The sequence below is a fragment of the Lethenteron reissneri genome, unplaced genomic scaffold (assembly GCF_015708825.2).
Source record: "Lethenteron reissneri isolate LAM-NWPU_2019-01 unplaced genomic scaffold, ASM1570882v1 scaffold_1639, whole genome shotgun sequence".
Classification (NCBI taxonomy): domain Eukaryota; kingdom Metazoa; phylum Chordata; class Hyperoartia; order Petromyzontiformes; family Petromyzontidae; genus Lethenteron; species Lethenteron reissneri.
The window spans coordinates 3,669,319-3,696,124 of NW_026891376.1; the positions used below are offsets into that span (position 1 = coordinate 3,669,319).

Sequence of the window (26,806 nt, forward strand, 5' to 3'; positions counted from 1 at the left end):
AAATATAAATTAAAGAATAGCATACGACGTTTCGATTGCAACACAAGCAATCATCATCAGGCGTAAATGAAATAGCAACAAAAATCTAACCAAAAAACATATGTCTGTCTATAGTTTTCTGGTTAGATTCTATGTCGCTATTTCATTTATACCTGATGATGATTGCTTGTGTTGCAATCAAAACGTCGTATGCTATTATTTAATTTATTATTTTATCTTTATACGTGACTTTACCGAAAGAACCAAAGAATTATTATATTGATTTTAGCAAATCACATTGGCTTATTCTATTGATTGTAACATCACATAGGGTGATTATATTAATATTAACAAATTACACGGGGTGATTATATCATGAGAAAATCACGTAGGGTTATTATATTGATATTAACTAATCACACAAGGTTATTATATTTAGTGTAACAAATCACACAAGGTTATTATATTTAGTGTAACAAATCTTACGAGGATACTCTATCTTAGTGTAACACGAAGTTTAGCAAATGTTCAAACAGACGACGAAAACTACTGCTCAAAGCCACCACCGCCACACCAGGTCACTCATTTGAGGCTGAGTCGACCTAGAGGAGGAGGCCCAGGTAACCACTTCAGATAATCGATATCACCGGTGTTGGCTGTGAGCGGGGATCGAACTCGGGTTTGTGTGGTGAGTCTGTGAGTCTCTGTGTGGTGAGTCTATGGGTCTCTGCTGTGTGATGAGTCTATGGGTCTCTGTGTGATGAGTCTATGGCTCTCTGCTGTGTGATGAGTCTATGGGTCTCTGCTGTGTGGTGAGTCTATGGGTCTCTGCTGTGTGATGAGTCTATGGGTCTCTGTGTGGTGAGTCTGTGGGTCTCTGTGTGATGAGTCTATGGGTCTCTGTGTGGTGAGTCTGTGGGTCTCTGTGTGGTGAGTCTGTGGGTCTCTGTGTGATGAGTCTATGGGTCTCTGTGTGAGTGAGTCTGTGGGTGTCTGTGTGATGAGTTTATGGTTCTCTGTGTGAGTGAGTCTATGGGTCTCTGCTGTGTGATGAGTCTATGGGTCTCTGTGTGGTGAGTCTATGGGTCTCTGTGTGGTGAGTCTGTGGGTCTCTGTGTGATGAGTCTATGGGTCTCTTGTGTGATGAGTCTATGGGTCTCTGTGTGAGTGAGTCTGTGGGTGTCTGTGTGATGAGTTTATGGTTCTCTGTGTGAGTGAGTCTATGGGTCTCTGCTGTGTGATGAGTCTATGGGTCTCTGTGTGGTGAGTCTATGGGTCTCTGTGTGGTGAGTCTGTGGGTCTCTGTGTGATGAGTCTATGGGTCTCTTGTGTGATGAGTCTATGGGTCTCTGTGTGAGTGAGTCTGTGGGTGTCTGTGTGATGAGTTTATGGTTCTCTGTGTGAGTGAGTCTATGGGTCTCTGCTGTGTGAAGAGTCTATGGGTCTCTGCTGTGTGATGAGTCTATGGGTCTCTGTGTGATGAGTCTATGGGTTTCTGTGTGTGATGAGTCTATGGGTCTCTGCTGTGTGATGAGTCTATGGGTCTCTGTGTGAGTGAGTCTATGGCTCTCTGTGTGGTGAGTCTATGGGTCTCTGCTGTGTGGTGAGTCTATGGGTCTCTGCTGTGTGATGAGTCTATGGCTCTCTGCTGTGTGATGAGTCTATGGGTCTCTGTTGTGTGATGAGTCTATGGGTCTCTGTGTGGTGAGTCTATGGGTCTCTGCTGTGTGGTGAGTCTATGGGTCTCTGTGTGAGTGAGTCTATGGCTCTCTGTGTGGTGAGTCTATGGGTCTCTGCTGTGTGGTGAGTCTATGGGTCTCTGCTGTGTGGTGAGTCTATGGCTCTCTGCTGTGTGATGAGTCTATGGCTCTCTGCTGTGTGATGAGTCTATGGGTCAGTGGCAGCTCCTGCAAAATCTCTCAGGGAGGGCAAATGTCTGGATGATTGATAAGGATAAGGTCCACCCATGCAATGAATAAATTAACAGCTTAAGCATGTAAAGGCAACTTCACTTCTTTAATATTAATGAAAAATAAAGTGACTCTTACAATACATCTTGTTTGTTTATATACTCACTATTAAAACAAACCACTCAAGTTTATTTTATTAAAGATTCCACTAGGTAGCGATAAATTATATTGTTGGATGAAACGTGCTTACGTATGATGACGTAAGCACGTTCGGGCTTGCCCTCCCGGAAGCCATAGAGAATGCATGGGAGCGCCCCCGTTCGAAAAAAAACATCTTTGAATGTAAGTCTATGGGGCCACTCGGGGCGATTCTCAGCCGGAGTGAAATCGCCCCAAAAGAGGCGGTACTCCACAGAACGTAGCATGACGCTGATTGGACTATATCCAGAGGCTGACAGTGACGGCTAGCGTGACTCTGTGGTTGAATGACATTGGTGGTGCGTCGCCCAATTGCCCTAATGAAGAAACCGCCCCTGGTTGAATGACATTGGTGGTGCGTCGCCCAATCGCCCTAATGAAGAAACCGCCCCTGCTATGGGTCTCTGCTGTGTGATGAGTCTACGGGTCTCTGCCGTGTGAGTCTATGGGTCTCTGCTGTGTGATGAGTCTATGGCTCTCTGTGTAGTGAGTCTATGGGTCTCTATGAGTCTATGACTCTCTGTGGGATGAGTTAAACTTCTTTCGCACCACGCCACGTAGCCCAACCGTTGCCCATCGAAGGCCAATTAACAAACTCAAACAGGCAAAACAAACAAACAATCGACAACAACAACAATAAAAAGCAAATCCGCTCGGAAAAAACTTTCCATGACCCTCAGAGCAAATCCGTTTCTCTCACGGGCGCCGCATCCTGAGGCCTAGTAGGCCGAGGCTCGGAAGGCTTCTCCGGCCCACTCGTCCCCGGGCCTAGTCACGCCGACATCAGCAGACCCCCCTCGCCTTTGGCCGCCTCTTCCGTCGTCGTCGTCGTCGTCGTCGTTGGCAGCTGCTGACAATGTTGTTGATGGTGCTGAGGAGGATTCTCCGGATCGTAGCCTGGGCCCAAGCTCAGGCTTTCTCTTGGGCCTAGGCCGCCTCCTGGGCCTAGTTCGCCTTTTGGGCCTAGGCCTTCTCGTGGGCCTAGACCAGCTCCTGGGCCTAGGCCGCCCCTTGAGACTAGGCCGCCCCTTGGGCCTAGGCCGGCTCCTGGGCCTAGGCCGGCTCTTGAGCCTAGGCCTTCTCCTGGCCCTAGGCCTCCGTCATTGTCGTAGTCTCCGCCGCCGCCGCCGCCCACCAACACGACGCAGTCCGAGTCCTCGGCCGCCGCCCTCGGGCGCTTGGCGAAGGGCCAATCGACGTTGGCCGCGAGGTGGGGGCGGTTGGCGTCGTCGTTGCCGTGGCGGTTGGTGTTGTTGTTGCCGTGGCGGTTGGTGTCGTTGTTGCCGTGGCGGTTGGTGTCGTTGTTGCCGTGGCGGTTGGTGTCGTTGCCGTGGCGGTTGGTGTCGTTTCCGTGGTGGTTGGTGGAGTTGCCGTGGCGGTTGGTGTCGTTGTCGTGGCAGTTGGTGATGGTGGAGGTGGCGGGGTGGAAGGGGGAGGCCGCCTCGAGGCCTCCCTTGAGGCGGCGCTTCGACTCGCGGTCCGGGTAGAGGAGGCAGTGGTAGAGGGGTCCGCCCAGGCAGCCTCCCAGCAGTGGGCCCAGCCAGTAGACCTGCAGCACACGGTGATGGTGGTGGTGGTCGTGGTGGTGGTGGTGATGGTGGTCGTGGTGGTGGTGATGGTGGTCGTGGTGGTGATAGTGATGGTGGTCGTGGTGGTGATGGTGGTCGTGTTGATGGTGATGGTGGTCGTGGTGGTGATGGTGGTGGTGGTGGTCGTGGTGGTGATAGTGATGATGATTGAGGTGGTGGTCGTGGTGGTGGTGATGATGATGATGGTGGTGGTGATGATGGTGGTGGTGGTGATGATGATGGTGGTGGTGGTGATGGTGGTCGTGGTGGTGATAGTGATGATGATTGAGGTGGTGGTCGTGGTGGTTGTGATGATGATGGTGGTCGTGGTGGTGATGGTGGTGGTCGTGGTGGTGATAGTGATGATGATTGAGGTGGTGGTCGTGGTGGTGGTGATGATGATGATGGTGGTGATGATGATGATGGTGGTGGTGATGGTGGTGGTGGTGGTGATGATGGTGGTGATAGTGATGGTGGTGATGATGGTGGTGGTGGTCGTGGTTGTGGTGGTGATGGTGGTGGTGGTGATGGTGGTGGTGATGATGATGGTGGTCGTGGTGGTGGTGATGATGGTGGTGATGATGGTGGTGATAGTGGTGATGATAGAGTCATCCTGTTGTGTGACTTCAATGCCCGAGTTGGTCATGATGCTGGCATCTGGTCTGGAGTGATTGGGAGTCATGGGCCAGATCAGCTTAATAACAACGGTAGGAGGCTGCTAGATTTCTGTGCAGCCCATGGGCTTGTAATTACCAACACGCTGTTCCGGCATCGGCGCATCCACACAACATCATGGATGCATGCCGGGTCCAAGCAAGAACATTAGCTGGACAATGTAGTGACGGAACAGCGGATGTGGGCCCATGTCCTTGACACCAGGACCTACCGTGGAGCTGATCTGCCCACTGACCATCGACTTGTCATCTGCAAGATGCGCCTGCCATTCTTCCACTCCGGTGGTGGGTGTCCATCTAGGACTTCATTTAAACCCACGGTGGCCTGGTCTCAGCTGTCTGGGGATAGTTTCAAGTGGGAGGCAGTCACCCTCTAGCAATAACGGAGGGCAGAGGAGTGAAGCTCACAACAACGAGCGGAGCGGCGGGCGGGGGGTACAGCTGGTGGTGCATCTACCAGTCATCTTGGTCAACCCATGGCACCTGCTGGGTCTGTCCCATGACCTCCTCCTGCACCTAGCCTGGCACAGTAGGGGGTACAGCTGGTGGTGCATCTACCAGTCATCTTGGTCAACCCATGGCACCTGCTGGGTCTGTCCCATGACCTCCTCTTGCACCTAGCCTGGCACAGTAGGGGGTACAGCTGGTGGTGCATCTACCAGTCATCTTGGTCAACCCATGGCACTTGCTGGGTCTGTCCCGTGACCTCCTCCTGCACCTAGCTTGGCACAGTAGGGGGTACAGCTGGTGGTGCATCTACCGATCATCTGAGTCAGCCAACCCATGGCACCTGCTGGGTCTGTCCCGAGACCTCCTGCACCTAGCCTGGCACAGTAGGGGGGGTACAGCTGGTAGGTGCATCTACCGGTTATCTCAGTCAGCTGATCCATGACACCTGCTGGGTCTGTCCCATGACCTCCTGCACCTAGCCTGGCACAGTAGGGGGGGTACAGCTGGTGGTGCATCTACCAGTCATCTCAGTCAGTCAACCCATGGCACCTGCTGGGTCTGTCTCGAGACCTCCTGCACCTAGCCTGGCACAGTAGTGGGGTACAGCTGGTGGTGCATCTACCAGTCATCTCAGTCAGCTGACCCATGGCACCTGCTGGGTCTGTCCCGAGACCTCCTGTCAGCAATGAGTCTTCGACACTTCACGTGGCCTCAAAATGCACCTAGCATGGCACAGGCATCGTGGTGATGTCACTATCGCTTAGTGGCGAATGGCGGCGTATTGGTGTTGGTGGTGATGATGGTGGTGGTAATGTCGGTGATGGTGGTGATGATGGTGATGGTGGTGATGTTGATGGTGGAGGTGATGTTGATAATGATGATGATGGTGGTGATGGTGGTGATGGTGGTGATGATGGTGATGGTGGTGATGGTGGTGCACTATACCCAGTGGTTAGCCCACAGCCCAGACACCACAGCAGAGCCGAGGGAGCGAGCTGGGTTCATGCTGGAGCCGGTGTAGGGCAGCTACATCAACAACATCAACAACAACATCATCATCAACATCATCAACAAGATCTACAACAACATCAATGTCAAGAACATCATCAACAACATCAACAACATCATCATCATCAACATCATCAACAAGATCTACAACAACATCAACAACATCATCAACATCATCATCATCAACAACATCATAGTGACGACGATCGTGATGGTGGTGACAATGATGGTGATGACGATGGTGACGGTGATGATGATGTTGATGTTGACGATGATGTTGTTGATGTTGCTGATGATGTTGATGATGAGCTCACCGCAAACAGGTGCCCCAGCGCCACCGAGAGACCCACGTGGAGGGCGCCGGAGCCTCCCGCGAGGTCGGAGCGTCGCTCGTCCCCGGCGGCGCAGACGGTGAGCACCAGCTGGAGCGTGATGGCCGCCTCCACCAGCACCGCGTGGCTCAGCTGCAGCCTGGAGCTCACCTAGACACACCACACACCACGCCAGGGTGACTGACTGACTGGGTGACTGACTGACTGGGTGACTGACTGAGCGGTGAGCACCAGCTGGAGCGTGATGGCCGCCTCCACCAGCACCGCGTGGCTCAGCTGCAGCCTGGAGCTCACCTGGACACACACGCCAGGGTGACTAGTCACTGACTGACTGACTGGGTGACTGGGTGACTGACTGACTGGGTGACTGACTGAGCGGTGAGCACCAGCTGGAGCGTGATGGCCGCCTCCACCAGCACCGCGTGGCTCAGCTGCAGCCTGGAGCTCACCTAGATACACCACACACCACGCCAGGGTGACTGACTGACTGGGTGACTGACTGACTGGGTGACTGACTGAGCGGTGAGCACCAGCTGGAGCGTGATGGCCGCCTCCACCAGCACCGCGTGGCTCAGCTGCAGCCTGGAGCTCACCTGGACACACACGCCAGGGTGACTAGTCACTGACTGACTGACTGGGTGACTGGGTGACTGACTGACTGGGTGACTGACTGAGCGGTGAGCACCAGCTGGAGCGTGATGGCCGCCTCCACCAGCACCGCGTGGCTCAGCTGCAGCCTGGAGCTCACCTAGACACACCACACACCACGCCAGGGTGACTGACTGACTGGGTGACTGACTGACTGGGTGACTGACTGAGCGGTGAGCACCAGCTGGAGCGTGATGGCCGCCTCCACCAGCACCGCGTGGCTCAGCTGCAGCCTGGAGCTCACCTGGACACACACGCCAGGGTGACTAGTCACTGACTGGGTGGGTGGGTGACTGGGTGACTGACTGACTGACAGGGCGACTGACTGACTGGGTGACTGACTGACTGACAGGGTGACTGACTGACTGCCAGGGTGACTGACTGACTGGGTGACTGACTGACCAGGTGACTGACTGACTGACTAACTGACTGCCAGGGTAACTGACTGACTGACTGCCACGGTGACTGCGGTGCGGTGACCAACAGCTGGAGCCTGGGACTCACCTGGTCCACCATCACCTGGCTGAGTGTCTGGTGGAGTGTCCATCTGGCTGAATGTCTGGTCCAGTGTCCATCTGGTCAAGTGTCTGGTTCATTGTCCAGTCCTCCCATGGCCATCTGGTGGAGTATCTGGTTGGCCATCTGGTGGAGTATCACGTGGAGTATCTGGTTGACTAGCTGTTGGATCATCTGGTTGACTATCTGGTGGAGTATCTGGTTAACCGTCTGGTTCACTATCTGCTGGACCATCTGGTGAAGTATCACGTGGAGTATCTGGTTGATTATTTGGTGAAGTGTCTGGTTGGCCATCTGGTGGAGTATCTGGTTGATTATCTGGTGGAGTATTTGGTTGATTATCTGGTGGAGTATCACGTGGACTATCTGAGTATCTGGAAGAGTATCTGGTGGATTATCTGGTGGACAATCTGGTTGGCTATCTGGTGTAGTATCTGGTGAAGTGCCTGGTTGACTATCTGGTTGATTGTCGGATTATCTGGTTCACTGTCTGATGGATTATCTGGTTGACTATCTGGTGGAGTATCACGTGGAGTATCTGGTGGAGTATCTGGTGGAGTAGCTGGTTGGCCATCTGATGACCATCTGGCTGGCCATCTGGTGGAGTATCTGGTTGATTGTTGGATTATCTGGTTCACTATCTGATGGATTATCTGGTTCACTATCTGGTGGATCATCTGGTTGACTATCTGGTGGAGTATCACGTGGAGTATCTGGTTGGCCGTCTGGTTGACTATCTGGTTGACTATCTGGTTGACTATCTGGTTGGCCATCTGGTTGACCATCTGGTGAAGTATCACGTGGAGTATCTGGTTGATTGTCTGTTGGATTATCTGGTTCACTATCTGATGGATTATCTGGTTGACTATCTGGTGGAGTATCACGTGGAGTATCTGGTGGAGTATCTGGTGGAGTATCTGGTTGGCCATCTGATGACCATCTGGCTGGCCATCTGGTGGAGTATCTGGTTGATTGTTGGATTATCTGGCTCACTATCTGATGGGTTATCTGGTTGACTATATGGTGAACTATCTGGTTGACAATCTGGTGGACCATCTGGCTGGCCATCTGGTGGAGTATCTGGTTGCTGGAGGATTATCTGGTTCACTATCTGATGGATTATTTCGTTGAATATCTGGTGGAGTAACTGGTGGAGTATCTGGTTGGACCATCTGGTGTACTATCTGTATCTACCCCCCCGCCCCCCCCCCACTCACGAGCGTGGCCCCCAGGTCCCCGGCTACGTCCCCCGGCGTGACGAGCAGCAGCAGCGCGGCCCCCAGCGTGGCGCCGAGGCTCTGGGCGGCCACGTAGGCGACGCCGCGGCTCAGCGGCACGCGGCGAGCCACCAGCAGGGCGGCCGTCACCGCCGGGTTGAGGTGGGCCCCGCTCGCGCCGCCCAGGCACTGGGCTAGGGCGGCCACGGCCAGGCCGAAGCACAGAGACACCTGGGGGGGGGGGGTGGGGGGTGAGGGGGGTGAGGGGTGAGGGGGGTGAGGAGGTGAGGGGTGAGGGGGGTGAGGGGGGGCAGAGTGGTGGGTCAAGCACTGGGTCACTGCAGCCATCACTGGAGCCATGATGGGGTGTCAGTGTCACAGCTGCTACTACACCTACTACTACTACACCTACTACTACTGCTACACCTGCAACTACTACTACACCTACCACCACTACTCCTACCACCACCACCACCACTACACCTACCTATCTACCACCACTACCATCACCACTACACCACCACCACCACCCCGACCACCACTACACCCACCACCACCACACCTACCACCACCCACCACCACCACCACGACACCCACCACCACCACCACTACACCTACCACCACTACACCCACCACCACTACACCTACCACCACCACTACACCCACCACCACCACCACTACATCCACCACCACCACCACCACTACACGTGCCACACCTGCACGTAGGAGGCAGGGTGCTGTTCGCTCCACGTGAGGGTAGACCCGGCTCCCAGCATGACGAGCAGGGCGGTGCCCAGCAGCTCCGCCAGCAGAGACCTCCAGAATCGCTGCGTCCACACGCCCCGGCAGGCGGTCATCGCTGCCGTGACCCCCTTGACCCCTACTCCTGGTGGTGGTGGTGGTGGTGCTGATGGTGGTGGTGGTGGTGCTGATGATGATGGTGGTGATGGTGTTGCTCCACACAGAGAAGCAGCAGCAGTGGCAGCAGTCGCGAGGCAGCGGTAACAGCTGTTGTTGTTGATGTTGTTGATGTTGTTGTTGATGTTGTTGATGTTGTTGATGTTGTTGATGTTGTTGTTGCAGAGCGAGCGGAGACGACGCGAGAAGCAGTTGGAGGGGGAGGGGGTTGGGGCGGTGAGCAGAGGGGAGTACTCAGTCAGTCAGTCACTCACTCAGTCACTCACTCAGTCACTCAGTCAGTCACTCACTCACTCACTCAGTCACTCAGTAAGTCACTCAGTCACTCACACACTCAGTCACTCACTCAGTCACTCACTCACACACTCACTCACTCACCCACTCACTCAGTCACTCACTCACACACTAAGTCACTCACTCACTCAGTCACTCACTCAGTCACTCACTCACACACTCACTCACCCACTCACTCAGTCACTCACTCACATACTCAGTCACTCACTCACACACTCAGTCACTCACTCAGTCACTCACTCACTCAGTCACTCACTCACCCACTCATCCACTCACTCACCCACCCACTCACCCACTCACTCACTCACCCACTCACTCACTCACCCACTCACCTAGCCAGGCAGCTCGAGTGTGACTGGTGAGTGTCTGCTGATGATGTGGAGAGAGACCAGGTCTCAGGAATAGCTCTGCTTGCCACGCCGCTCATCACCACTCAGTCACTCACTCACACACTCACTCAGTCACTCAGTCACTCACTCACACACTCAGTCACTCACTCACTCACTCAGTCACTCAGTCACACACTCAGTCACTCACACACTCAGTCACTCACTCAGTCACTCACTCAGTCACTCACTCACCCACTCACTCACCCACTCACTCACCCACCCACTCACTCACCCACTCACCTAGCCAGGCAGCTCGAGTGTGACTGGTGAGTGTCTGCTGATGATGCTGCTGCTGATGATGCTGCTGCTGATGATGTGGAGAGAGACGAGGTCTCAGGAATAGCTCTGCTTGCCACGCCGCTCATCACCACTCAGTCACTCACTCAGTCACCCACTCACTTACCCACTCACCCACTCACCCACTCACCCACTCACACACTCAGTCACTCACTCAGTCACCCACTCAACCACCCACTCAGTCACTCACTCAGTCACTCACTCAGTCACTCACTCACTCACCCACTCACCCACTCACACACTCAGTCACTCACTCAGTCACTCACTCACTCAGTCACCCACTCACTCACCCACTCAACCACCCACTCACTCACACACTCAGTCAGTCACTCACCCACCCACTCACTCACCCACTCACCTAGCCAGGCAGCTCGAGTGTGGATGGTGAGTGTCTGCTGCTGATGCTGATGCTGCTGATGCTGCTGATGATGTGGAGAGAGACCAGGTCTCAGGAATAGCTCTGCTTGCCACCCCGCTCATCACCACTCCACGTCGCCCGCGCTCGGCTACCCGAGCTGTGTGCCAATCTCGCGCGGGTGGATACACACACACAGACACCTACACACACAGAGATATACACAGACACACACCTACACACACACACACCTACACACACAGATACACACACACCTACACACCCTTACACACAGATATACACACAGATACACACACACCTACACACACACACAGATATAAATATACACACACCTACACACACCTAGACACACACACAGATACACACACACACCTACACACACAGAGATATAAATATACACACACCTACACACACCTAGACACACACACACAGAGATACACACACACACCTACACACACAGAGATATAAATATACACACACCTACACACACCTAGACACACACACAGATACACACACACACCTACACACACCTACACACACAGAGATATAAATATACACACACCTACACACACACAGAGATACATACACACACCTACACACACACACCTACACACACATAGATATACACAGACACACACACACCTACACACAGACAGACACACACACACACCTACACACAGACACACACATACACCTACACACACACCTACACACACACCTACACACACACACCTACACACACACACAGACACACACACACACCTACACACACATCTACACAACTATAAACACAGATACACACCTAAATACACACACACCTACACACACAGAGAGAGATGACACACACAGGCACACACACAGACAGATACATCTACACACAGACAGACACACACAGACACACACACACACAGTCACACAACAACAACAACTGCTTGTGCCAGGCCAAGTGCACCTTGAGGCCACGTGAAGTGTCGAACGCCCGCTGGCAGGAGGTCACGGGGCAGACCCAGCAGGTGCCACGGGTCGACTGACTGAGTCGACCGAGACGACTGGCTGATGCACCACCTGTGCCCCCTACTGTGCCTATTTGTTCTGCTTTAGCCACATGGCGCTCCGCTCGTTGTTGTGAGCGTCGTTCCTCCGCCCATTTCCCTTTGACATCTGGAGGAGTGGGGGACGATGGCAACTCCAGCCGCAAGCGATGATGAAATTCTCACTTGCAACTTCCATCAGCTAGCTGAGATCAGGCCACTAAGGGTTTGAATGGGGTCCTGGGTGTACACCCACCACCGGAGTGGAAGAATGGCAGGCGCATCTTACAGATGACAAGTCGATGTTCAGTGGGCAGATCAGCTCCACGGAAGGTCCTGGTGTCAGGAACATGGGCTCGCATCCGCTGGTCCGTCACTACGTAGTCCAGCAGATGTTCTTGCTTGGACCCGACATGCATCCATGTTGTTGTGTGGATGCGCCGATGCCGGAACAGCGTGTTGGTAATTACAAGCCCATGGGCTGCACAAAAATCTAGCAGCCTCCTACCGTTATTATTGAGCTGATCTGGCCCATGCCCTCCAATCACTCCAGACCAGGTGCCAGCATCATGACCAACTCGGGCATTGAAGTCGCCCAACAAGATGACTATCCCGAGTGGCCACTTTATCCAGCACCTGTGACAGGAGGTCATAGAAGGCATCCGACTCATCGGCTTTGCCTGCATCCCTCCACAGATGTTCGTCTTCGGTGGGGGCATAAGAAACCACGACCACCACTCCTCGCCTCCGGTTGATGGGAAGTCGAGCCCAAAGTAGCCTGGGGCTTACAGCTTCCCACACCTCACCACCACGCTCCCACGCCCCCTTCATTCTTTTGTTCAGAAGAAGAGCCACTCCCTGTTGTTTGGCAGTCTCCTGCCCCGAGTAGAGGACTGTCCACCCCTCATGGTGGCAGGAGCCAGAGCCGGTCCACCGGACCTCCTGAATACCACAGAGATCCAGGCGGTACCGTTTCAGCTCCCGACAGAGGAGCGCCAGCCTCTTCTCTGCAGTGAGCGTTCGAACATTCCACGTTGCCATCCAAAATGGCTTTTTGTTGTTTCTGGAGGAGCCCCGATGGTAAAGATTCAGTCTCCTGGCTCCGCCAATTGGGGTTTGGCCAGGAGACGTCATAGACGCCTGTCCCCCAGGAGCCTCCAGCACATGCTTATTAATAAAAAAATTCCGTCGTGGTTTAGCGGTTATTAATTGAAGGTGGAGGGGTTGCCAGCCCCTCGCACCCGTCGAGAGCCCCCTTTTAGCCGCTGTGGTGGTCACAGACGCCATGAGGGGAGAGGCCAATGGGCATTGGCCCTCCCCCCACAGCACTGCCCACGACAGTGTTGCCCGTCCGGCACCGCGAGGAGGTAGGGGATTATTTTGCTGGACACACATACACACATCTACACACACAGATACACACACACAAACCTACACACACACACCTACACACACACCTACACACACATCTACATACACAGATACACACACACACCTACACACTCAGACAGACACCTACACACACACACCTACACACAGACAGACCCCTACACACACCTACACACACAGACACACACCTACACACACACATCTACACACACACACACCTACACACACACATACACACATCTACACACACAGTCACACACACAAACCTACACACACACACCTACACACGCACATCTACACACACACCTACACACACACACATACACACACACCTACACACACATCTACATACACAGATACACACACACACCTACACATACACATCTACACACAGTCACACACCTACACACATCTACACACACACCTACACACAGACACACACCTACACACACACATACACACACAGTCACACGTACACACACACAAACCTACACACACACACCTACACACACACATCTACACACACACACACCTACACACACACATCTACACACACACACCTACACACACATCTACACACACACACACCTACACACACACACACCTACACACACACATCTACACACACACACCTACACACATCTACACACACACACACCTACACACACAGATACACACACACAGACAGACACCTACACACACACACTACACACAGACAGACCCCTACACACACACCTACACACACACCTACACACGCACATCTACACACACACAGACACACACCGACACACACACACATCTACACACACATACACACAGTCACACACGTACACACACACCTACACACACACACCTACACACACATCTACACACACACCTACACACAGACAGACACCTACACACACACAATGTTCGCACACTGTACCACTGTTCTAAATTTAAGGCTGAGTCGTCCTAAGGGAGGGCCAGCCACAGGGTCGAATATCACTCGCCAGCGATGTCGGTTGCGAAGGGGAATGTGCACCGCGCTAACCGCTGCGCCACCACTCCCCCGATCACACAAGCTACACCACACGCTACACTACACGCTACACTACACACACCTACTACACGCTACACTACACACTATACACTACACACTACACTATACACTCCACTACACACACCACTACACTATACACTACACGCTACACTACACACTACACGCTACACTACACTATACACTACACGCTACACTACACACTACACTACACACTACACTACACTATACATTACTACACTACACTATACACTACACTACTACACACTACACTACACGCTACGCTACACGCTACGCTGCACACTACACACTACATTACACACTACACTACACGCTACACTACACGCTACACTACACACTACACTGCACACTACACACTACACTATACACTACTACACTATACACTACTACACTATACACTATATACTACACTACACGCTACACTACACTATACACTACTACACTATACACTACACTATACACTACTACACTATACACTACACTATACACTACTACACTATACACTACACTATACACGATGAAGAAAATCCCCCATGTTGCCTTATCGCACTGTTGGGGCAAGCAGCAGAAATGGTGGTGGTGGTGGTGGAGATGGAGGTGGTGGATGGTGATGGTAGTGATGATGGTGGTGGTGGAGGAGGTGGTGGTGGAGGTGGTGGTGGTGATGGTGGTAGTGATGGAGGTGGTGGAGATGGTGGTGGTGGTGGAGATGGAGGTGGTGTTGGTGGTGGAGGAGGAGATGGTGGTGGTGATGGAGGTGGTGGTGAAGGTGGTGATGGAGGCGATGGTGGTGGTGATGAAGGTGGTGGTGGAGATGGTGGTGATGGTAATGGAGGTGATAGTGGAGGTGGTGGTGGAGATGATGGTGGAGGTGGTGGTGGAGATGGAGGTAGTGGTGGGAATGGAGGTAATGGTGGAGGTGGTGATGGTGGTGGAGGAGGAGGTGGTGGTGGTGGAGGTGGTGATGGTGGTGGTGGTGGTGGAGGAGGTGGTAGTGATGGAGGTGGTGGTGGAGGTGGTGGAGGTGGTGGAGGAGGTGGTGGTGGTGATTATGGAGGTGGTGATGGTGATGGTGGTGATGATGGAGGTGGAGGAGGTGGTGGTGATGGAGGTGGTGGTGGTGGTGGAGGTGGTGGTGGAGGTGGTGGTGGTGATGATGGAGGTGGTGGTGGTGATGATGGTGATGATGGAGGTGGAGGAGGTGGTGGTGATGGAGGTGGTGGTGGTGGTGGAGGTGGTGGTGGTGGAGGTGGTGGTGGTGATGATGGAGGTGGTGGTGGTGATGGTGGTGATGATGGAGGTGGTGGAGGAGGTGGTGGTGATGGAGGTGGTGGTGGTGGTGGAGGAGGTGGTGGTGGTGATGGAGGAGGTGGTGGTGGTGGTGGTGGTGATGGAGGTGGTGGTGGTGGTGGTTGTGAGTCACATCAAGACTGAATTGCTGCACCACACCTGTCACCAGACCCAGGGCTCGAACTCAGGTACTCAGTGTCTCCGACACGGCCATTATGAACCCCCGTGTATCTGTGTGTGTGTCTCTGTGTGAGTGTCTGTGTGTCTGTCTTCAGGTCTTCTCGGCCACGGTCATTCCCTCTCTTCTCTACACTTGCGAAACGTGGACCCCCCCTAATGGAGCATCTTCGCCGGTTGGAAACATTTAGGCTGGCCTGCCTACGATCCATCCTGGGTTTTACCAGGCTGGATTGTGTGAGGAGCTCACAAATCCTTGAAACATCTGGGCAAAGTCCCATCGGTGAGCTCCTCCGGCAGGCAAGGCTGCGTTGGCTGGGTCATGTAGCCCGCATGCCCAGCCACCGCATGCCCAAACAGCTTTTGTTTTGGCCGGATCGAGGGGGCTAAACAGGCGCGGCACGGACTAGAGAAGAGATGGAGTGATGTGGTACAGGAGGACGTGGAGCTGAGTGGACTTGCCGATGACCGGTACCAGCGGTGTCAAGATCGGCCTCAGTGGAGGAGGCTCGTGAAGGACGCTACTGGGAAGTTGGAGGCAGTCGCCCTCCAACAACAACGGAGGGCGGAGGAGCGACGCTCACAACAACGAGCGGAGCGCCGGGTGGCTAAAGCACAGCAAGTTGGCACAGTAGGGGGCACAGGTGGTGCATCAGCCAGTCATCTCGGTCATCTCAGTCGACCCGTGGCACCTGCTGGGTCTGCCCCGTGACCTCCTGCCAGCGGTTGTTCGACACTTCACGTGGCCTCAAGGTGCACATGGCCTGGCACAAGCGTCCTGGTGACGTCACCGTCACTTAGTGGCGAATGGCGGTTGTTGTTGTGTAGGTGTGTGTGTAATAATAATAGTACAATTTGTAACGCGCGCAAATTTGCAGACATAGTGGCCGCAACTCAGAGGCGCGGAGCCAAGCTCAGAGTCGCTCAAAAGCGCGTGGTTTGTAGAGGTGAGTTAGTAAGTGTCTCTTGAAGGAGGCGATTGAGGTGATGCTGCGAATGTGCAGAGGGATATCGTCTCAGACTGTTGGGGCTGCCACCGAGAATCGGCGCATAGACGCGACGACCATCCTGGATCTTGGTATCAAGAGGAGGTCGTGAGTCGCGCTGCACAGGCATCTGCAGTGCGCTGAGCTGCAGGTTGTCAATAATGAAGAAAGGTACGGCGGGCAGGCGGATATGAAGGCATTGTGGCAGAGGCAGGCGGTCTTGTACGTGACCCTACTGGCGATGGGGAGCCAGTTGAGAGCACGGAGACAGGCGAGTGAGTCGAGGCGGGGATGAGCGTGGGCAATGACGACGCGTGCCAGGAGGTTGTTTTGTAGTCTTTGAAGTTTCTTTAGGTTGCCAGCGGAGGTCCGGACTAGGACGGAGTTGCAATAGTCGAGGCGAGACCCAACTATGCAAGATGCCAAAGTGTTGGCAATTTCAGTAGAGATGAGAGGACGTACGTGTCTAAGAGCCTTCAGGTGAAAGTTACATGAGCTGATGATATGTTTGGTTTGACGGTCGAAGGATAAAGTTGAATCTAGAATCTAGGATGTGTCTCTGACTGTGTGTGTGTGTCCGTGTGTCTCTGTGTGTGTGTCTGTGTGTGCGTGTGTCTCTGTGTCTATGTCTCTGTGTGTGTCTGTGCCCGTGTCTCTGTGTGTGTCTGTGTGCGTGTGTCTCTGTCTCTCTGTGTGTCTCCGTGCGTATCCGTATCTGTGTGTGTGTCTGTGTGTGCGTGTGTCTCTGTGTCTATGTCTCTGTGTGTGTCTGTGTGTGTCTGTGTGCCCGTGTCTCTGTGTGTGTCTGTGTGCGTGTGTCTCTGTCTCTCTGTGTGTCTCCGTGCATATCCGTATCTGTGTGTGCGTCTCTGTGTGTGTCTCTGTGTGTGTCTCTGTGTGTGTCTCCGTGTGTCTCTGTGTCTGTGTGTGTCTGTCCCTCTCTCCGTATGTGTGTTTGGATGCAGGTCAACTTGGCCACCGATGATAATATTTCAAGAACAAGTTTCAGTTTCCAGATTCCAGCCACCGCATCCTAGGCGACCTTTTGAACTCAGCATTCCCAGAGAGCGATCCCGTCATTCTATCCGGGGGTGATGTTAACTACCTCGTCTGGTATGCAGGAGGACGTGGGTTCGATCACGACCCCGTGGGATGTTTACTACCTCGTCTGGTAATGGAGGAAGTCCCTGGGTTCGATCCCGACCACTGGCCACTCCTGGCTGCTGAATATTTGGAGTCTGCGTCTCTCTCTCTCATCATCATCACGGTGGCTACTGGCCATTATGAACCCCCTGAGAGAAAGAGACACTCAGACCCAGGGCTTGAAACCAGGCTCTCAATGTCTCCGACACGGCCACTATGAACCCCCTGAGAGAGAGAGAGACACCCAGACCCAGGGCCTGAACCCAGGCTCTCAGTGTTTCTGACACGGCCATTATGAACCCCCTGAGAGAGAGATACCCAGACCCAGGGCTTGAACCCAGCATCTCAGTGTCTCCGACACGGCCATTATGAACCCCCTGAGAGAGAGATACCCAGACCCAGGGCTTGAACCCAGCATCTCAGTGTTTCCGACACGGCCATTATGAACCCTCTGAGAGAGAGACACCCAGACCCAGGGCTTGAACCCAGGCTCTCGGTGTCTCTGACACGGCCATTATGAACCCCCTGAGAGAGAGAGAGACACCCAGACCCAGGGCCTGAACCCAGGCTCTCAGTGTCTCCGACACGGCCATTATGAACCCCCTGAGAGAGAGAGAGACACCCAGACCCAGGGCTTGAACCCAGGCTCTCGGTGTCTCTGACACGGCCATCGTGAACCCCCTGAGAGAAAGAGACACTCAGACCCAGGGCTTGAAACCAGGCTCTCAATGTCTCCGACACGGCCACTATGAACCCCCTGAGAGAGAGAGAGACACCCAGACCCAGGGCCTGAACCCAGGCTCTCAGTGTTTCTGACACGGCCATTATGAACCCCCTGAGAGAGAGATACCCAGACCCAGGGCTTGAACCCAGCATCTCAGTGTCTCCGACACGGCCATTATGAACCCCCTGAGAGAGAGATACCCAGACCCAGGGCTTGAACCCAGCATCTCAGTGTCTCCGACACGGCCATTATGAACCCTCTGAGAGAGAGACACCCAGACCCAGGGCTTGAACCCAGGCTCTCGGTGTCTCTGACACGGCCATTATGAACCCCCTGAGAGAGAGAGAGACACCCAGACCCAGGGCCTGAACCCAGGCTCTCAGTGTCTCCGACACGGCCATTATGAACCCCCTGAGAGAGAGAGAGACACCCAGACCCAGGGCTTGAACCCAGGCTCTCGGTGTCTCTGACACGGCCATCGTGAACCCCCTGAGAGAAAGACACCCAGACCCAGGGCTTGAAACCAGGCTCTCAATGTCTCCGACACGGCCACTATGAATCCCCTGAGAGAGAGAGACACCCAGACCCAGGGCTTGAACCCAGGCTCTCAGTGTCTCTGACACGGCCATCGTGAACCCCCAGAGAGAGAGACACCCAGACCCAGGGCTTGAACCCAGGCTCTCAGTGTTTCTGACATTCCATTATGAACCCCCTGAGAGAGAGAGAGAGACACCCAGACCCAGGGCTTGAACCCAGGCTTTCAGTGTCTCCGACACGGCCATCGTGAACCCCCTGAGAGAGAGAGAGACCCAGACCCAGGGCTTGAACCCAGGCTCTCAGTGTCTCTGACACGGCCATCGTGAACCCCCTGAGAGAGAGAGAGACCCAGACCCAGGGCTTGAACCCAGGCTCTCAGTGTCTCTGACACGGCCATCGTGAACCCCCTGAGAGAGAGAGAGAGAGACCCAGACCCAGGGCTTGAACCCAGGCTCTCAGTGTCTCCGACACGGCCATCGTGAACCCCCTGAGAGAAAGACACCCAGACCCAGGGCTTGAACCCAGGCTCTCAGTGTTTCTGACATTCCATTATGAACCCCCTGAGAGAGAGAGAGACACCCAGACCCAGGGCTTGAACCCAGGCTTTCAGTGTCTCCGACACGGCCATCGTGAACCCCCTGAGAGAGAGAGAGACCCAGACCCAGGGCTTGAACCCAGGCTCTCAGTGTCTCTGACACGGCCATCGTGAACCCCCTGAGAGAGAGAGAGACACCCAGACCCAGGGCTTGAACCCAGGCTCTCAGTGTCTCTGACACGGCCATCGTGAACCCCCTGAGAGAGAGAGAGACACCCAGACCCAGGGCTTGAACCCAGGCTCTCAGTGTCTCTGACACGGCCATTATGAACCCCCTGAGAGAGAGAGACACCCAGACCCAGGACTTGAACCCAGACTCTCAGTGTCTCTGACACAGCCATCGTGAACTCCCTGAGAGAGAGAGAGACACCCAGACCCAGGGCTTGAACCCAGCGTCTCAGTGTCTACGACACGGCCACTATAAACCCCCGGCAGACACTTGATCATCCTTCATCTTTGTATAAATATCCCCAATGCCCATACTGATTGTGGCTAAATGTCAACTGCCGATATTCATTACCCCGTGCCTATGGGTCAAGCACAGGCCTCGGTCTGTCTCTGTGTGTGTGTGTACGTATGTGTCTGTATGTGTGTCTGTATGTGTGTGTATGTATGTATGTGGTGTATGTATGTGTATGTGTGTGTATGTGTGTGTATGTGTGTGTGTGTACGTATGTGTATGTGTGTGTATGTGTGTGTTTTGTGTGTACGTATGTGTCTGTATGTGTGTCTGTATGTAGGTGTGTGTCTGTATGTATGTGGTGTATGTATGTGTATGTATGTGTGTGTGTCTGTGTGTGTGTGTCTATATGCATGTGTGTGTGTCTATATGCATGTGTGTATGTATGTGTATGTATGTGTGTACGTATGTGTCTGTATGTGTGTGTGTCTGTATGTATGTGTGTGTGTCTATATGCATGTGTGTGTGTCTATATGCATGTGTGTACGTATGTGTATGTATGTGTGTACGTATGTGTCTGTATGTGTGTCTGTATGTATGTGTGTGTCTATATGCATGTGTGTACGTATGTGTCTGTATGTGTGACTGTATGTGTGTCTGTATGTGTGTGTCTATATGCATGTGTGGACGTATGTGTATGTATGTATATGTGTCTGTATGCGTGTCCACCATCACCACCACCAACACTAATATCACCATCTCCACCATCACCACCAACACCACCACCTCCACCATCACCACCACCAACAACACCACCAACACTAATACCACCACCTCCTCCACCATCACCACCACCAACACCACCACCAACACCACCATCACCACCACCAACACTAATGCCACCACCACCTCCACTATCACCACCAACACCAATACCACCACCTCCAAGATCTGGGCCAACACCACCACCACCAACACCACCACCACAACCAACACCCCCACCACCACCTCCACCATCACCAACAACACCACCAACAACACCACCACCAACAACACCACCACCTCCACCAACACCACCACTCACACTAATACCACCACCACATCCCTGCACAAACATATCTCCATGTCCGTCTCTGTCGCGATGTTCTTGGTCAAGCGCGCAGAGATTTCATTTCCCCCACCCACCCCGACCCCCCCCACCCACCCCGACCCCCCCCACCCACCCCGACCCCCCCCCCCCACCCACCCAACCATCCTTCCCCAACCTCTCCGCATTGCCCCTCAACCATCATCAATCACTGAGCCCCCCCATTGCCCCCCCCACACTTTTACAGCTCTCTAAATAGCTCCCCCAACCCTATCACAGCCACTCGTTCCTTCCTCAGCGCGAGATGTTGAGAGAGGTCACTGAGAGGTCACTGAGAGGTCGGCAAGGGCTGCACGGTGAGGTGGTGCCATCATCACCAGCAGCAGCATCACCACCATCATCATCATAATCATCATCATCATAATCACCATCATCATCACCACCATGATCATCATCATCATCACCAGCAGCATCATCACCACCAGCACCATCATAATCATCATCATCATAATCACCATCATCATCACCACCATGATCATCATCATCACCAGCAGCATCATCACCACCAGCACCATCATCATCACCATCATAATCACCATCATCATTACCACCATGATCATCATCATCACCACCAGCAGCATCATCATCATAATCATCACCAGCAGCAGCACCATCATCATCACCACCACCAGCACCATCATAATCATCATCATTACCACCACCACCATCCTAATCACCATCATAATCACCATCACCACCACCAGCACCATCATCACCACCATCACCACCACCATCATCACCACCACCACCACCACCATCATCACCACCACCACCACCACCATCATCATCACCACCACCAGCACCATCATAATCATCATCATTACCACCACCACCATCCTAATCACCATCATAATCACCATCACCACCACCAGCACCATCATCACCACCATCACCACCACCATCATCACCACCACCACCACCACCATCATCACCACCACCACCATCATAATCATCACCACCACTACCACCACCATCATCACCACCACCACCATCATAATCATCACCACCACCATCATCACCACCATCATAATCATCACCACCACTACCACCACCATCATCACCACCACCATCACCACCATCATCACCACCATCACCACCACCATCATCATCATCATCACCACCACCACCACCATCATCATCACCACCACCACCACCATCATCATCATCATCACCACCACCATCATCACCACCACCACCATCACCACCATCATCACCACCATCACCACCACCACCATCATAATCATCACCACCACCATCATCACCACCACCATCACCACCACCATCATAATCATCACCACCACTACCACCACCATCATCACCACCACCATCACCACCACCACCATCATCACCACCACCACCATCATAATCATCACCACCACTACCACCCCCATCATCACCATCACCACCACCACCATCATCACCACCATCACCACCACTACCACCCCCATCATCACCACCACCACCACCACCATCATCACCACCACCACCACAACAACAACCCCGATCACAGCAGTGCAAGAGACACCCAGACCCGGGGCTCGAACCCGGCTTCTCAAAGGTGTCCGGCTCATCGCTGCACGAGGGGCAAGCTGCCCCTGGGGGTGCCCCTAGGCAACAGACCCCCACACAGCAGCAGTAGCGGCGGACTCAGCTCGTATCCCCTCCCTTTGATGCTGCTAATCCTGCATAATGCACGGGCATAAGTAGTACTAATCACATACCTGCATTTCCCATATCCCCTCCCTTTGATGCTGCTAATCCTGCATAATGCACGGGCATAAGCAGTACTAATCACATACCTGCATTTCCCATATCCCCTCCCTTTGATGCTGCTAATCCTGCATAATGCACGGGCATAAGCAGTACTAATCACGTACCTGCATTTCCCATATCCCCTCCCTCTGATGCTGCTAATCCTGCATAATGCACGGGCATAAGCAGTACTAATCACATACCTGCATTTCCCATATCCCCTCCCTCTGATGCTGCTAATCCTGCATAATGCACGGGCATAAGCAGTACTAATCACATACCTGCATTTCCCATATCCCCTCCCTTTGATGCTGCTAATCCTGCATAATGCACGGGCATAAGTAGTACTAATCACATACCTGCATTTCCCATATCCCCTCCCTTTGATGCTGCTAATCCTGCATAATGCACGGGCACAAGTAGTACTAATCATACACCTGCATTTCCCATATCCCCTCCCTTTGATGCTGCTAATCCTGCATAATGCACGGGCATAAGTAGTACTAATCACATACCTGCATTTCCCATATCCCCTCCCTCTGATGCTGCTAATCCTGCATAATGCACGGGCATAAGCAGTACTAATCACGTACCTGCATTTCCCATATCCCCTCCCTCTGATGCTGCTAATCCTGCATAATGCACGGGCATAAGCAGTACTAATCACATACCTGCATTTCCCATATCCCCTCCCTCTGATGCTGCTAATCCTGCATAATGCACGGGCATAAGCAGTACTAATCACGTACCTGCATTTCCCATATCCCCTCCCTCTGATGCTGCTAATCCTGCATAATGCACGGGCATAAGCAGTACTAATCACGTACCTGCATTTCCCATATCCCCTCCCTTTGATGCTGCTAATCCTGCATAATGCACGGGCATAAGTAGTACTAATCACATACCTGCATTTCCCATATCCCCTCCCTTTGATGCTGCTAATCCTGCATAATGCACGGGCATAAGTAGTACTAATCATACACCTGCATTTCCCATATCCCCTCCCTTTGATGCTGCTAATCCTGCATAATGCACGGGCATAAGTAGTACTAATCACATACCTGCATTTCCCATATCCCCTCCCTCTGATGCTGCTAATCCTGCATAATGCACGGGCATAAGTAGTACTAATCACATACCTGCATTTCCCATATCCCCTCCCTCTGATGCTGCTAATCCTGCATAATGCACGGGCATATGTAGTACTAATCACGTACCTGCATTTCCCATATCCCCTCCCTCTGATGCTGCTAATCCTGCATAATGCACGGGCATAAGCAGTACTAATCACATACCTGCATTTCCCATATCCCCTCCCTCTGATGCTGCTAATCCTGCATAATGCACGGGCATAAGCAGTACTAATCACGTACCTGCATTTCCCATATCCCCTCCCTCTGATGCTGCTAATCCTGCATAATGCACGGGCATAAGCAGTACTAATCACGTACCTGCATTTCCCATATCCCCTCCCTCTGATGCTGCTAATCCTGCATAATGCACGGGCATAAGCAGTACTAATCACATACCTGCATTTCCCATATCCCCTCCCTCTGATGCTGCTAATCCTGCATAATGCACGGGCATAAGTAGTACTAATCACATACTTGCATTTCCCATATCCCCTCCCTCTGATGCTGCTAATCCTGCATAATGCACGGGCATAAGCAGTACTAATCACATACCTGCATTTCCCATATCCCCTCCCTTTGATGCTGCTAATCCTGCATAATGCACGGGCATAAGTAGTACTAATCACATACTTGCATTTCCCATATCCCCTCCCTTTGATGCTGCTAATCCTGCATAATGCACGGGCATAAGTAGTACTAATCACATACCTGCATTTCCCATATCCCCTCCCTTTGATGCTGCTAATGCTGCATAATGCACGGGCATAAGTAGTACTAATCACATACCTGCATTTCCCATATCCCCTCCCTTTGATGCTGCTAATCCTGCATAATGCACGGGCATAAGTAGTACTAATCACATACCTGCATTTCCCATAAATATGCAAAATTCATCTTGATATGCAAATTCCTTTGTCAAGGCGCTCTTCCCCCACCAACCCAGCAGCTTAAATATACGCTGCCAAGCCTGGATGGTGTTTCATTCAGACGCTGTCTTCCCGACAGACCTGTTCTTCACCTGAGGACGGCTGCTTGCGTTGTGGCCGAAACGTCGTGAGAATTGTATTTTGTTATGTTTTATTTTTATTATTTTACTATTTCCCTTCTACGTGATGACTTTACCGAAAGAACCAACAAGATGAATCCCTGCTGCAGTCACGAAAGCTTTAAATCCAAGTTTATTGGGCCATTGATGCATTTGCTAAACAACAACAACAACAACCACGTGACCAGCCCCTCCCCTCACCGTTCCCCCACTTGCACGTGACCCCCCACAACCCCCCAGACACGTGACCAGCCCCTCCCCTCACCGTTCCCCCGCTGTCACGTGATCGTTCACCCCCACATCCCCTCCCCACAGACACGTGATCAGCCCCTCCCCTCTGTTCCCCCGCTGTCACGTGACCCCTCCCCCCCCGCGACCCCCCTCGCCACCCACAGCAACACGTGCAGCCCCTCCCCTCTGTCCCCCGCTGTCACGTGACCACCCCACACAGCCCCGCCCCCCAGCACCACTCACGTGACCTCCAGCCCAAGATGTCGTCTCGCGCCGAGTGAGTCTCTCCGTCTGTACTTGACATTTTGTTTGTGAAGAATTACAAAAATGATATTTTTTAAAATTAAAAACAACAAAACGTGAGGGGAAGTTAAACTCGCCTAAGCGCCGTGCGAAAGCGTAGCAGTGTTTTGATCGTTAATTTAATAAAAAATGCAACGCATCACCGGGCCAGCTTTAAACAGCAGGCTTGCGATGGCGACGCTTTGTCAAAATAAGGGTCATCGCTTCGCGGGCCGATCTAAGCGTGAAGACGCCGGCGGACGCGGCCGACAACCCCGCCGCCGTCTCCGCGGGACGGCGCGCTACGAGATAGGCGCAGAGAGGGAGCTGAATCGGCCTCTTGCGAGCGAAGTTACAGCGCTCGAAGCGGTCACCCCCCCCCCCCCTCATCTAGTATACACTATACACTACTATACACTATACACTACACTATGTACTATACACTACTATACACTACACTATACACTACACACTATACACTACACTATACACTACACACTATACACTACACTATACACTACACACTATACACTACACTACTATACACTACACTACTATACACTACACTACTATACACTACACTATACACTACACTACTATACACTATACACTACGCTACTATACTACACTATACACTACACTATACACTACACTATACACTACACTACTATACACTACACTATACACTACACTAGTCACTACACACTATACTATACACTACATACTACACTATACACTACACTATACACTACACTATACACTACACTATACACTTATTTTATTACTTCCCTTCTACGTGACTTTACCGAAAGAATCAAGAAGATGAATCCCTGCAGTCACGAAAGCTTTAAATCGAAATTTAACGCAGTTCATGTCCTTGCTATTTTTAAAGTCTACTTTTCGTGTTTTTCACTTCCACATTATCCGGCTGTAACCATCACCTCCCTCCCTCCCGGCGCCACGGTGGCTATGAGATGTTGACTACCTCGCCTGGTCTGCAGGAGGTCGTGGGTTCGAGCCCTGGGAGATGTTGACTACCTCGCCTGGTCTACAGGAGGTCGTGGGTTAGAACCCTGGGAGATGTTGACTACCTCGCTTGGTCTACAGGAG

General features: G+C 52.8%; 2 protein-coding genes across 3 annotated transcripts in view; both read right to left on the minus strand.

Moving 5' to 3' along the window:
* Window positions 1-1,003: 1,003 nt before the first annotated feature.
* LOC133363005 (aquaporin-4-like) lies at window positions 1,004-10,924 on the minus strand. Of its 2 annotated transcripts, none has more exons than XM_061582010.1 (6): window positions 10,757-10,924; window positions 9,217-9,508; window positions 8,501-8,731; window positions 6,102-6,269; window positions 5,725-5,805; window positions 1,004-3,636 (listed from the first exon to the last, which is right to left on the minus strand). In XM_061582010.1, exons 1-6 carry the CDS (start codon window positions 10,876-10,878, stop codon window positions 2,860-2,862), a joined length of 1,671 nt encoding a protein of 556 aa, XP_061437994.1. In that variant the 5' UTR covers window positions 10,879-10,924; the 3' UTR covers window positions 1,004-2,859. The 2 variants fall into 2 exon arrangements, with proteins under 2 accessions (XP_061437994.1, XP_061437995.1); XM_061582011.1 differs by lacking the exon at window positions 10,757-10,924 and adding an exon at window positions 10,045-10,066.
* A 14,990-nt stretch (window positions 10,925-25,914) lies between these two features.
* RNF166 (ring finger protein 166) overlaps window positions 25,915-26,806 on the minus strand; it is a 6,040-nt gene continuing 5,148 nt past the window's right edge. Inside the window, exon 6 of the mRNA XM_061547086.1 lies at window positions 25,915-25,934. Within this exon, the coding sequence (XP_061403070.1) occupies window positions 25,915-25,934 (20 nt within the window). The remainder of the gene's footprint in view (window positions 25,935-26,806) is intronic.